Below are 13,760 nucleotides of genomic sequence, written 5' to 3'. Positions count from 1 at the left end.
TCTATTATTTTCAATGGGAAAAATTGTCTTGGAACTCGAACGGGGTTCTGGAACGGATTAAATTCGGATTCCAAATACATCCTTTACATTGTGTGCCTTTTTACAAAATTAGTATTCCTGTGCAGCACTTGGCTAAACTTTAAAGGGGACTGGCATACAATTCAAGAACTCCCTAAGGTCTGCATGGCTATCAAGTTCAGCTAGTGACATCTCCCCAGCGATATATTTCAGGAGATGTGATGGCAGATTTTTAGAAAGACTGTACACATTTGAATTAAGATGTCCAGGTTGGGACGTGTCAAAATTTTGCTACATAAGCATAGTCATGCCGGGTCAGGTCCATCTAGCCCTCCCTCCTTTTCCAACAGTGGCCAAACCAGATCACAAGTACCTGGCAGAAACCCAAATAGTAGCAACATTCCACGATACCAATTCAATGGCTTCTCCCATGTCTGTCTCAATAGCAGACTATGGACTTTTCCTCCAGGAACTTGTTCAAACCTTTTCAGTGTCCCCTGATTTTTTGGTACTTTTTGAAAGGGTGAACAAGCAATTCACCTTTACCCATTCTACAGCACATAGGATTTTGTAGACCTCAATCATATCCCCCTTCAGCCATCTCTTGTCCAAGCTGAAGAATACTGCAGCTAATGAGGACCCTCAAGCTAAAGACTTCCTCCGAAGTCCATTTTAGCAAATTTGGCAGGCAGCAGCAACATCCTTAAGCCATACATGCTGGTGCCTCAATGGCTCAAGGATGCTGCCAGTGACCGCTATGCTTGGTAGAAGGGAGTTCCGTCTACTTTTGGAGGAGGTCCTCAGTTGGCAGTGCTTGGGGATCCCCGCAAGCTAGAGCAAAGGTCACCAAATAGAGAATGACACGGGGACAAATTTGTCCCCGCAAGAATTCAAGTTCCCCGTCCTGTTTCTGTGAGTTTTGTTGCCGTCACTCTCCCATTCCTGTAAGCTTTGCCTTAAATCGTACAAGCCTCAAACACTTATGATTATAAAGTGTTTGAAGCTTATGCAGATGAGGACAGAGCTTGCAGGAATGGGGCAGGGACAGGAAAAGAACTCATGGGGATGGGACAGGAAAATGAGTTCCCGCGAGGATGGGGAAAAATTTGCCCCCGTGTCATTCTCTATCACCAAGTACTGCAACAGTGGAGAAATAAAGCCAGAAATACAATTCTTTTTCTGTTGAACACAATACAAAGGTATCTGCTATAAAGTTTCAAAAGTGAATGTATTTCAGTCAATAAATTCCTTTTTTTACCTTTGTTGTCTGAAGATTTATTTTTCTATCAAGCTGGTTCCCGTGCAGATCTTTCAGCATCTCTTCCCCTCCCTGTCTGGGGATCCCATGGGAGTTTACCTTTTTTTTCTCTGGTTGCAGCCACACTCGCTCTCTGTCTCTTCAAAGGCTGGTGGCAGCTCTCCTTGACAGAGAGCAAGTGTGGCTGCAACAGAGAAGAAAAGATACACTATTGTGAGAGATCCTGAAAAATTTAATTCCAGCCCCGCAAGATCCCTCAAGTCTGAAGGGGACTCCCATGGGTTCCGCAACAACCCTGTTCAAGTGCAGCTCTCTAGTTCCATTCCCTTTATCATTTTGGTTGCACTTCTTTGAACCTTTTCTAATTCCGCTATATCTTTTTTGAGATATGGTGACCAGAACTGTGCGCAATACTCAAGGGGAGGTCACACCATGGAGTGATATAGAGCAATGGTTCACAACCCTGCCCTGGAGGACCATTAGGCCAGTCGAGTTTTCAGTACAGCCCTAATGAATATGCATGAGAGAGATCTGCATATAATGGAGGTGCCAGGCATGCAAATAGGTTCCATGCATATTCATTAGGGCTATCCTGAAAACCCAACTGGCCTAGTGGTCCTCCAGGACAGGGTTGGGAACCACTGATATAGAGGCATTATAATATACTTGGTTTTATTTACCATTCCTTTCCTAATAATTCCTAGCATCCTCTCTGCCGTTTTTGCCGCAGCTGCACACTGGGCAGATTTCAGCATAGTTGGCTATAATGACAACCAGATCTTTTTCTTGGGTGCTGAGTCCTAAGGTAGACCCTAGCATAAGTTCACTATAATTTTGATGATTATTCTCAATTTGCATCACTTTGCATTTATCCACATTAAATTTCATCTACCTTTTGGATGTAGTATCTTAAAAAGATCTGCAGATGTAGAGACTTTTCTATAATACTTGCAGGAGTGGATGTGTATTTACCAGCCACATGTAGTGGCAGAACTTATTTTGCAATTGACAATGTCTAGATCAGGGGTTGGCAACCCAAGGCTAGCGAACCACATGCAGCTCTTTAGATCACATGGCTGCGGCTAATCTTACTTTAGCTCCTTGCATTGAGCTAACACGGTCGCATTCATTTTTCTTGCTTCAACGGGTCAGTGGAAAATCCTATAGCTGCCTGCCACTAATCCAGAAGCCTCTCCTTTGCCGCATCCCACCCTCTGTCAGAGCTTCCTATTTCTGCCCGAGTGGGACATGACAGAAGAGAGGCTTCCAGGTTAAGCTGTAGGAACTGCCTCTGACCTGTTGAAGCAAGAAAAAAAACATTTGTGAATGGGGTTGGGGGGAAGGAAATATGTTGCAGGAGGGATGAGTAGTGAGAGAGGGAGAAATGGACATACGGATGGAGGGGAGGGAGATATAGTGCATAGTGGTGGGAGGAGGAGGAAGAGAGATCTTGAACCTAGGAAACAAGAGGAGGCGGAAGAAAGAGGGAGTCATATTGGACATTGGTGTGTATGAGAGGGAGGAAAAGGGATATGTTGGATCCCAGAGCAAAAGGGAATGTTGGATAGATGCTGGACATTGGGAGTGAGGGATGGGAGAGGGCAGGAGGGAACAGAGAAGGGACAGAGGGATGTCAAGTTAGGAAGACAGGAGGGGAGGAAGAGGGAGCAGATGCTGGGCTAGGATGGTGGAGGAAGGACATTTTTCAACCCTCCCCGTTTCAATCACTGGCACTGTTTGAAGCTCATGCTTCACACTGCTGATGTTGATGAGCTTATTCTTATTTGCTCTGATACAGCAGTGGTATTGCCATGAAATGCTGGCTGCATTGGATTGGATTCATTTGGACTGTCTGTTGTAATGCTAAAGTTAAGCTACAAACAAGACATCTAAAGATAAGTGCTCTCTACTATACTGGATGGTTTTGTTTAAAGCTTTTGGACTATGGATTTCACAATTTATTTTTTTGAAAGTGGATATGAAAGAGTATGTTAAGTAAGTGTTTGCTGCCATTAAACACTGGTGTATGACTAGAAAGTAAAATATAGAAACAGGGAGGTTTTTCCAGTGAATTTGACCACTCTTACGTTTCAGCTGAATCATTTTTGTCTCCAGGGCCGATATTTTAACCATGATGGTTACAATTTCAGTTTTAATGTCATTTATATCATCCTTGCTTTCAGACAGCATGTCCGAGATTCACTGAAGATGTCCCATCACCTCCGCCATATTGTAAGAGTCAGGCCTGCTTGTGTCAGACTTCGTCAAGGAAGGGGGATCGGCTTTCAATCATTTAGCACCAGTATTAAAAGGCAAAAGCCACTTTGATTTTCCCCATCTTAGGAGACGGCATTGTGGGAGCACAAGCAGGCTAGACAAAAGTCACTACAGAAGGTATGGAATGCTTTTAACAGGTGGTGGAGACAGGAGCACAGCTCTCACACATCGATCTTTCTCGAGCTCCCTGGTGCCCCCCCCCCCCCCCCCAGTTTTGCAGCAAATGATTGATAAGGGGAGAGCTGAAAATTTTTCTGGCCTTCCAAGTCTCAGGCTTTTCCTACCCTGCTAAAGAGATTTCAGAATATGCATAAATACCCATATCACATTAAAAATCATTTCTCAAACTCCTTCTCTACCCACTGCAGCTCTATGTAAATATTGGGTAAAACATTTTAGGAGAAAATGGCTCTTTGCTTTAAAAAGGTTGCTGATCCCTGGTCTAGAGCAAAAGAGGCAACAGATATCTTAAGTGTTGCCATTTACACATATAAGTCTGGTATTTCAGAACATACAAATCTAAGTGCAGAATATGTCAGTCATTTTGGAAACCTAGATGTTTATGTTCCCAATTAGGTACAGAGCCCACAATCATATAGCACTATCAATTTCATTGGGGGGGACCAGAAAGATTATGGGGGTAACCTCCCTAATTCTTCCTAAAGAGAACTGCCCAAATAGACACTTTTATGAAACTTAAGTATGCTGGGAACAAGTGTAAATCCCAATGTTGATCTTGGTGCTCTTAAGACATGCATTCCCTTCCTGAAATGGGGAATACATGTATGTATTTTGGCCAAGCCCTGCCCTAAACCACACCCATTTAACATCTGCAAGTATTTGCAATTTTCACATGCAAATCCCAGCCTTCTAAAAATCAGGTTTTCTATATTTATTTGATATGCTTGTGTAAATCATAAATAGAGTTTCTGAAATAACTATAGGATCTTTGCACTTTTGAAATAACAGTGAACATTCCCAAAAGCAAAAATGAGCTCTTTAGCTCTAAACCAAGATTAATTAGTTCCAGTTTCAATGATCTACATTCAGTAAGTTTCTGGTGCTTCATTACAACTACAAGAGAAATGTAAAAGTGCTAGTTTGCCAGCTTACTCACCAATAATGGTTTAAAGGGAGGCTCAACCTTCCGAGCTAAGAGCTCTTCCCAATTTATGTGTCTGAAGAAAGGATGAGCCTACAGAAAACCAAAATCCTAGTAAATCATAAAGTAGCTGCACCAAGGAACAATAACTAATTTAAAAAAACAAACAAAATGCTCTCACATTTTGCTGACAAAGTTTATAGCAAATAAGATTTTATAATCACATGAAATTACCAGTTTGACCAGCCCATTATCTCAACAGCAGAGCAATGTACGCTGAACACTCATGTGGAAAAATCTTGAGTTGACTTTAGAGTCAGGAGAAATTAGTTCTTACCTGTTAATTTTCTTTCCTTGAGTCCCACCAGACCAGTCCAGAACATGTGGGTCATATCTGTCGATCATCAGATGGAGACAAAGAATAAAGCATTGTGAACCATACCCTAAAAGGGCATCCTACAGCTTGAGCTCTCCATTGTTTTTTATAACAAAACAATAGCAATGGCATCTCATTTGTTAATCCAAATGAATTCTTTCTCCTTCTTTATAGCCTCAAAATGTATTGTAACATAGTAAATGTTCTTGGTCTACCATGCCATTTTCAGGAAATGGGCCATAGAAGTCTGCCACATACTGGCCTTACTTCCCAATTGCTGGAATCTGTGTTTGTGTCTATTTATTAAAAAATTTTTATACTACATGTACTGGCAGACAGATCTAGGCAGTGTACGATCTAAAGTCACAAAATAAAACAAGAATGGAATGCCATAATTGTGATAGGAAATATGACAGCAAGGGATCAAGAACACACACACAAATTAGCAATATTCATTTATCTACAGCATATCCAGGCACCCAGACATACAGTATAGGCTAAAATAAACACTTGTGGAAGTGCTACAGTGAGTTGAGGGTGAATAGCCAGAAATGAAAAAATGATTTGTACTTACGGAAGGACAGTTCATTACACATACAGGGGGGGGGGGGAATGGTTCCATAGTTTAGGTAATAGAAAGAAAATACAGATTGTCGAGTAGATTTGTAGTGTGCCATTTTGGAATTAGACAAGACTAGCCATCTATGTCAAGTGGCCCAGAGCTCCCCTCAACCATCTCAGAAATTGATAAAAATTTTTTCAGGGGATATCCAAAGTTTTGGGGCATGATCTCAACTAGGTCCAGAGTTAGGGACCTCTTTATTTACACCACTATTTTGTTTCTGTGAAAGAAATCAACTGGGGACCCTCCTTGAAACTGGACCAGTTGACATGGAATTACCCCAACGCAAGTTCAACAAGCGTAAGGAATGAACAGGAGTATAGGGAATGGATAAAGATAAATAGTGAGGTTTGTCCAGGTAGGTGACCTTATATGTCAAGATGAGGATTTTGAATGGGATAGTTTACTTGAAATCCACAACAAAAAACACCACCAAAAAGTTCCACAAAGAAGAGGAAGATCCAAAACAAAAAGTAACTGTGGAACCAATGTTCTTGATGACAAAGTTTATTATAAAAATACAGATCAATAACAAAAACAATCAATATAGCTAAAAATGCAAGTAGCTGCTGTATACAAACATGTACATATACTCCAAAATGTACGAAACAAACACTGATGTGTAATACCAATCCAATGAAGCTGCTATGCAAAAATTTGTATAAATGATGCAGACCCAACATAGTACTGCCATCATATACTGGACACCTGAATAGCCTTCCTTGGGTGTCCAATGTATGATGGCAGTACTATTTAGATATTGATAAGCCACCAAGTGAATAAATCCAATTGTATGAAAAGCAGTTCTAAAACAATGTGTCCACAAAATTTGTGAAACCCAAAACAGTAGTGACACCCTCACAGGCACGTGGTGCATAGGTTAATGTCAACATCATCAACGTGCTTTCTTCTTCTGGATTATGCATCAGGTTAGTATGTTTACCCATTTTAAGGAAGGATCTATACTATGCTTGTCCTTAATCAGTTTTATAAGCGAATACAAAATGGGAAACATCTCGGTGCTACTTTCTCTCATTACTTGTGCATAGTTTGAACAAGTATAAAAAACTGGTAATCATGACTTTAAACACTTCTCACAAAGTTCCTTTCTCAGAGGATATTTAACTTGACTTGGGAACAAACATGCCAGACTTGTTGAGATGTCTTTTTTAAAAATTGCTCGCTCAGATATTATTCTGTGCTTGAAGCTCCTGGGACTGGAATGTCATTGCATTAGAGATTTCTATTCTGCCATTACCTTGCTATTCAAGGCGGATTACAAAAGAGTAATAGATGGAGGGTTACAACAGAAGATCTCTGGTTATTTTTTAGAGAGGGTAAAAAGAGAGTCAGGTTGATTTGGGGGTTAGGAAGAATATGGGGGGAAGGAAGGTACTTGTGGTGTTAATACTTTGTCAGGGATTTCTTGAAGAGTATAGTCTATTTCTTTTCTGAATGTCTTATAGTCTGGGGTTGTTATCAGTAGATTGGAGATTTGGTTGTCTAGTTTTGCTGCTTGGAGTGGTAATCTCCTATGGTTTAGCATAGGGTTGTCAACTGCAAGCTGACAATCTCCAGTGGGCTTCACCAATTCACATTCACACAACCAAAATTTAGCTTTTGGTTTTGGCTGGTTTTGAAAAAAAACATTTTTTTGGCATCTAAAAGCAACTGCCTAACTGAAAGATCAAGACATGGACAGCTCCTCATTGGTTTAAGAAGCACCAGTCTTCGCTACTTGAGCGTCTCCTGTACTGACACATTAAAAGGAGGGTTGACTGCTTTAAAAATAACAATGAAAAGAACGAGAATGAATAATCTCTAAATGCCTCGTATCCTGGAATCTGGCTGGAAGCATACAGGAGAAGGCAGTCTTGTCCATGGGAAACCTTTGAAGCCTAGATGCCCCCAAATCCTTCATCATATTTCACTAGTCCTTCTCAAAATAGCAACTTTGAGTAAGCCTGCTAAGTTTTTGTCTTGAAAGCTGTATTGCCTGACCAATTTTCTTTAGATATTGAAGATGCCTGGCAGAGACAACAATCACCATTTCCTTGCAGATGTTCTTGTAAGGTCATATAAAGCATATAAGATAAGTGAGATGTACTGCCTTGACAGAAAGTGCAGCAGACTCCTTCCCTGAATGGCCATGATTATGCTGATCTCAGCAAAGACAAAGTCTTCCAGATAACAGTTACATGATAAACCTGCCACACTTCTACCAACTCTAACGTTCTGCTTCAGAAGTGTCCTACTTAAGAACATAAGAACTGCCATACTGAGACAGACCAAAGGTCCATCAAGCCCGGTATCCTGTTTTCAAAGTGACGTTTAGCACTTTTTCCAACAATGTGCTACAATATCGTAGAAGCTACAGTAAATTAAGGGACTGTGACTCCATGAACTGTCAAATATGGTGCCCATGCCCCTTCTCTACATCTGCCATGGACATTGTTTGATGCAGTTTGACTCACATGCTATCCTGTATGAATAACTGTCTATACATATGTCATTTGCATTGTGTTTATCCTTTATACATCGTCATGCTTCATCTCGCACATTTTAAGATTGTGATGCTGTATGCTAATTTATCTACCAAGTTCACTTAAGTACATACTCACAACATTATTTTTAGCTAGTGTTTCAAGTTGCCCAGTAACTAACAAATCTAAAACCTTCCCTGTATAATCGCCTCATCTATACATCAAGACTCTGGAGCACTGCCTGTCTCTTGGGTCTTGTGCATGGAATGGGGGAGCTTCCTGTGCCTATTATCTATACTGTTACTATAGCAAATTTTTAGCCTCCTTAAAATGCTAGACTAGGAACTGTAACAGACTATGCTAAAAAAAAAAAAATAATAATAATACTCCTATCCTTTAAACTCCCTTGCTAAGTGAGAATACTTTAATAAAATCCCCAAATTTACATATTTAAATATAAGCCTACGTTTCCCAAGTTTACAAGCAACTTCCCTGTAAAATTCTAACCAGTGAAGATCACACTGTTTCAGGAAGTCCTCTCATCTTCTGGACTGAAGGGAAAAATCAGCCCTGCCCCACTTATGTGCTTGTACTCTGCAGCTATTAGTGTTTGAACCATGGGATGCATTAAAAAAAAAAAAAAAAAAGTTTCCTAATACTCTCCAAAATAGGATCCCCTACAGAGTTACCCCCATAGACTGGAGGATTCGGAATACTGAATGCATCCAGAGACTCTGCAATGCCTACCACAAAAAACATAAATCTTCTTGAAATCTCTATTTTTTGTGTTATAAATCTGAGGTATGAGGAGAAATGATGGAGAACTCAGGCTGCAGGATGACTTTATAGGGCATGTTTCACTATGCTTTGCTATGTTTCCATCTGCTGGTCAACCATCACAACTCACAAGTTCTGGACTGGTCTGGCGGGGGATGAAAGAATTTCTTCTTCTCAGGTTGGTTAGATATGCTACAGAGATATTGTTCATGGGAAGAGGATAGTATGGTCACTGCTTAATGGTGACACCTACTAGTTAGATTCAGTGCCAATAATTGCAGGGTTCCATAAAGAGTCCTATCATTACAATGACCAGACTTTGTGAGGGTTGGGGACACAAAGTAAGAGGAAAAATTCCCTGGGGTGCTGCAAATGGGGAGTCATGACACCAGAATATTAGAATCCATTTGAAATGTAGCTGCAAACTCAAAAGAGCAGAAATAAACTATAATATAAAGTAACTGATTTGCAATGTCCTTGGCAAGTTAAAATGCTTAGTCAAGTCAGCTTCAAAGGATCTCACACTTTTTTTGAATGCTCCACTTTTCCAACTAAAGAAAATGTCTATGAAAGATAGTACACTGTCACCATCCAGTGACTAAAACTGAAATAGCAATATATTCCCAGAACAAGTACAGTATATTAATCAGCACTGTACTCCAGAATGCATACCTCAACTCCTCCCCTCTCAACCAAGGTGACATCCTTGTAGCACGACTGTCCCACTTTCAGTGGTACCACCCTCTACAATATTTAAATTACTGAAAGTCACAAAGTAAAAAAAACAAACAAAACAAACTTATGGCATCCTAAACATGCAAAGAAATAGAAGACAGACCACCTGAAGGCCTCTTCAGGCAGGCTCTCAATTGTGATGTAGTATTAGTAAAGGATATTTGTCTATTGGAATGTGCGCAGAGACTAGCAATTCATTTCATACTGTTCACCAAGTCATTGGGTGATAAACTTCAAGCAGTTATCCTTTTAAAAAGCCAATAACCTAAAGATGACATGAATCCATGTATACATCTAATGTAGGAAATAAATGGGAAGATTAGGTTCTTACCTGGATAATCTGTTAATACACATAGGAATCTGTACAATAGGTGAATATCCCCTGGTCGCAAGTTGTTGCAGAAGAATGTCAATTGCATCTTTTCAACTCTGCCTCCTTCCCCAGTGGACTGTAGTGCCCTCTTCAGTTTGTACCAAAGCAATCGATCACCACTACAACAGAAGAACTCAGGAGAGACACAGGGAGCTTCTCCAGTAATACAATAAGTTTTTTTTCTGCTCCAACTCATGAAAAGAACAATAGTCACCTTGCTGTGTGCAACTAACAAACATGAACACATATGGAGTTCGAAAGCTCAAACAAGCTCATCATTATTTGCCATTAATAAATTAAATGTTCATCCAACTGACAGGATAAGATCTCCATTTCTGAACTATGGACCTGTCCAAGGCAGAAAGCAGGGATATAGAAGAAAAACTCACAAGGCGGGCAGTACAGTTTCCTATATATATTAACAGAAAAAAAAGATTATCCAGAACCATCCATTCTGTTACATAAACATAGGATTTTGTACGATAGGTTATGTACCAAAGTAGTGTCATATGTCTAGGGTGGGACAGATGAGCCTGTCTGCAATACCGAGGATCCAAAAGCGATGTTCTTCCTGAGCCGCCATGTCTACCCACAAAGAAGTCACACTTCTGGTTGAATTAGTTTGAAAGAAATCGGAGACTTCTTGCCACAGCCAAGGTACGTCAATGAAATTGCGCCTCTAGTACCAGTTGGGAGCATACATCTTCCTCTGCAGCAAGACTCAGTCGCAATCTGGTGTGGCAAGCATGTGCCATGAACAAGCCTACTGCTGCAGCTTTGATGCCCACAGCTAGCACTCAAACTGTCTCTCAAGAACTACGTCCACTCCAAGATCTTGCGCATCCTTTAACATCACGTCTTCCTCACTAGGTAGAGAGGTGCATTTTGTCATTTGGGCAACTAAGGAGTCCACTCTTGGCTGGCTAAATATCTGCTAAAACTCTGGTGCCATAAGATAAAGTTTAGCCACCTTTATAGAACCCTCTAGGGCAATACGTTGATTGCGGGCTCCGTGATAGACTCGCATTGCCTTCACAATCTACCGGGCCAATCAGCCTTCCTCTCCCTGACGTCAATTCTGCCGTCAGAGAGGAAGTTCCGGGCCAGCCAATCGCTGCCTGGCTGACCCTGAACTTCCTCTCCAACGTCAGGGAGAGGAATGCTGGTCGCCCGATGCTTCTGCAGGGAGAGCTTGGGGCGGCGGTGGCTTGGGGACCTGTTCTCTGATGGCAGCAGCAGTGGCTTGGGGAGGGTAGGGAGAAAGAAAGAAAGGGGGCAGGAGACAGAATGAAAGAAGGGAAAGAGAAAGAAAGAAAGGGGGCATGAAGAGAGAAAAAAAGAACAGGAGGCAGGGAGAAAGAAAGGGCAGGGGGAGAGGGAATGAGGTCTGGAGAAGAAGCATACAGGCTGAAAGAAGGGAAATATTGGATGTACAATCAGAAGAAGAAAGTGCAACCAGAGACTCAGGAAATCACCAGACAACAAAGGTAGGAAAAATGATTTTATTTTCAATTTAGTGATCAAAATGTGTCCGTTTTGAGAATTTATATCTGCTGTCTATATTTTGCACTATTGCCCTCTTTTACTGAACCGCAATAGCAGTTTTTAGCGCAGGAAGCCTATGAGCGTCGAGAGCAGCGCGGAGCATTCAATGCAGCTCCCTGAGCTAAAAACTACTATCGCGGTTTAGTAAAAAGGGAGGGGGGTATATTTGTCTATTTTTGTACGGTTGTTACTGAGGTGACAGTGCATAGAGTCATCTGCCTTGACCTCTTTGAAAAAACCCCAGAATATAAATGATAATTAACATTTTCTCTGCGTATAGTGTGCTTTCTGTATTTTTATAATTTTAATGTTGGTAGATCATTTTGACTTGGTCATTTTAAAAGTAGCTTGCAAGCTCAAAAAGTGTGGGCACCCCTGCTCTAGGGTCTCCCATTGTTCAGTGACTAACAAAGTGATATCCGGGTACGTGGGAAAAGAAATGTTCTAGACATTAGTGTTGCTCTTGACTGAATGAGATTGACAACTGTGGAGATTTCAATTTTAATTCCTTGAGCACATCTGTAACCATGTGAAGCATGGTAGCAGACCTAAAAGTCACCACACTGACAGGTCTTCATCCTGGTCAAGGGAAACTACTGCCTCTTGACTACTGGTCCTGTAAAAGGAAGTGGAATTCTCCAGGAGAGAAGCTTCTCCCTGGGATATTAAAGGCAAAGAGTCTGACCTCCAATCCTCCCAGTTATTTTCTGTCTGGTCACTCTGGGTATGTACAAGCTCCCTTAGAGACAAGAAGGCATTCTGGAGAGGAAGGCCTCCTTAGTCTACCACTGATGTACCCGCAGGCAGTGCAGAACATCCCAAGCTCAATAAATAAGCTCTCAATAGAAGATTAACAAAATTTGTGGTAAACCCCTGAACAGGTGGCCCCATAAATCTCTGCAAGGGCAGACTGGGTTGTCTTGGATTCTGCAGCATTCAGACACTTGTGTTTTGCGCCTTCCCTCTCTAGGGTCTCCGGGAGGGATTTCTTCCCATCCAAATGGACTTCCTGTGGCTCCCCAGCCCTAGAGGATTCCAGGGAAGCTATATCCAAGGCTCCCATCCCCACCCACACCTACATGTTTTGCGGCACACAGAACATGGACATTCCTCAGCCGACCATCCAGCGCAAAACTGGTATTAATTGGGATCAGAATAGCCCAAGTTGTCCATTCCAGTTGATATTGAGAAAAAATGAGGGGTTTTGAGGTAGATTGATCTAATTTTCAAAAGCTTCTATTAAAATTCAAGATGGCCACCACCAGCAAAATCATACCAAACACAGCCTGAGGGGGCATCCCTGAAGTTAAAAAAAATTCAGGGAAAGGGGTATTAGGGAACAGGGACCCTATCTCTGACCCCAGGAACCTTCATAAATAAAAATTTCAGATCCCCCCCCCCCCCCCAAAAAAAAAAAAAATATATATATTTTTCCCATAGGCTAGAAAGCAATGTTACTTACCGTAACAGTTGTTATCCAGGGACAGCAGGCAGCTATTCTCACTAGTAGGGTGACGTCATCCAACGGAGCCCCGATGCGGACATCTCACAAGCATATTTGCTTGTAGAAACTTTTAGAAGTTTCGAGTTGCCCACACCGCGCATGCGCGAGTGCCTTCCCGCCCGATGCACCAGGCGTGTCTCCTCAGTTCAGATAGCTAGCAGAGAAGCCATTCCAGGGGAGGTGGGTGGGACGTGAGAACAGCTGCCTGCTGTCCCTGGATAACAACTGTTACAGTAAGTAACATTGCTTTATCCCAGGACAAGCAGGCAGGTATTCTCACTAGTGGGTGACCTCCAAGCTAACCACAATGGGATGGAGGGAGAGTTGGCAACTTAGGAGAATAAATTTTGTAACACTGTTTGGCCAAACTGTCCATCCCGTCTGGAGAAGGTATCCAGACAATAGTGTGAGGTGAAGGTATGAACCGAGGACCAAGTGGCAGCTTTACAAATCTCCTCAGTCGGTGTCGATCTGAGGAAAGCTACAGAGGTTGCCATTGCTCTGACCTTATGGGCTGTGACTTTACTGTGAAGGGGTAATCCAGCCTGGGCATAGCAGAAAGAGATACAAGCCGCCATCTAGTTGGAGATGGTGCGCTTAGAGATAGGGCGTCCCAACTTGTTCGGATCAAAGGAGATGAAAAGTTGAGGAGCAGTCCTGTGAGGCTTGGTGCATTCCAGGTAGAAAGCC

The 13,760-nt window shown here is 41.8% G+C and overlaps 1 protein-coding gene across 1 annotated transcript in view; it reads right to left on the bottom strand.

The window, feature by feature from the left end:
* The window catches only part of RPS6KB1 (ribosomal protein S6 kinase B1), a 142,766-nt gene that overhangs the window by 26,177 nt on the left and 102,829 nt on the right, over nucleotides 1-13,760 (bottom strand). The window contains exon 12 of the mRNA XM_033921296.1: nucleotides 4,671-4,748. Coding sequence (XP_033777187.1) covers nucleotides 4,671-4,748 — 78 coding nt within the window. The remainder of the gene's footprint in view (nucleotides 1-4,670; nucleotides 4,749-13,760) is intronic.

The sequence above is a fragment of the Geotrypetes seraphini genome, chromosome 15 (assembly GCF_902459505.1).
Source record: "Geotrypetes seraphini chromosome 15, aGeoSer1.1, whole genome shotgun sequence".
Taxonomy (NCBI): domain Eukaryota; kingdom Metazoa; phylum Chordata; class Amphibia; order Gymnophiona; family Dermophiidae; genus Geotrypetes; species Geotrypetes seraphini.
The sequence above is the reverse complement of the archived record's forward strand: the minus strand, read 5'-3'. Positions and strand labels throughout refer to the sequence as shown.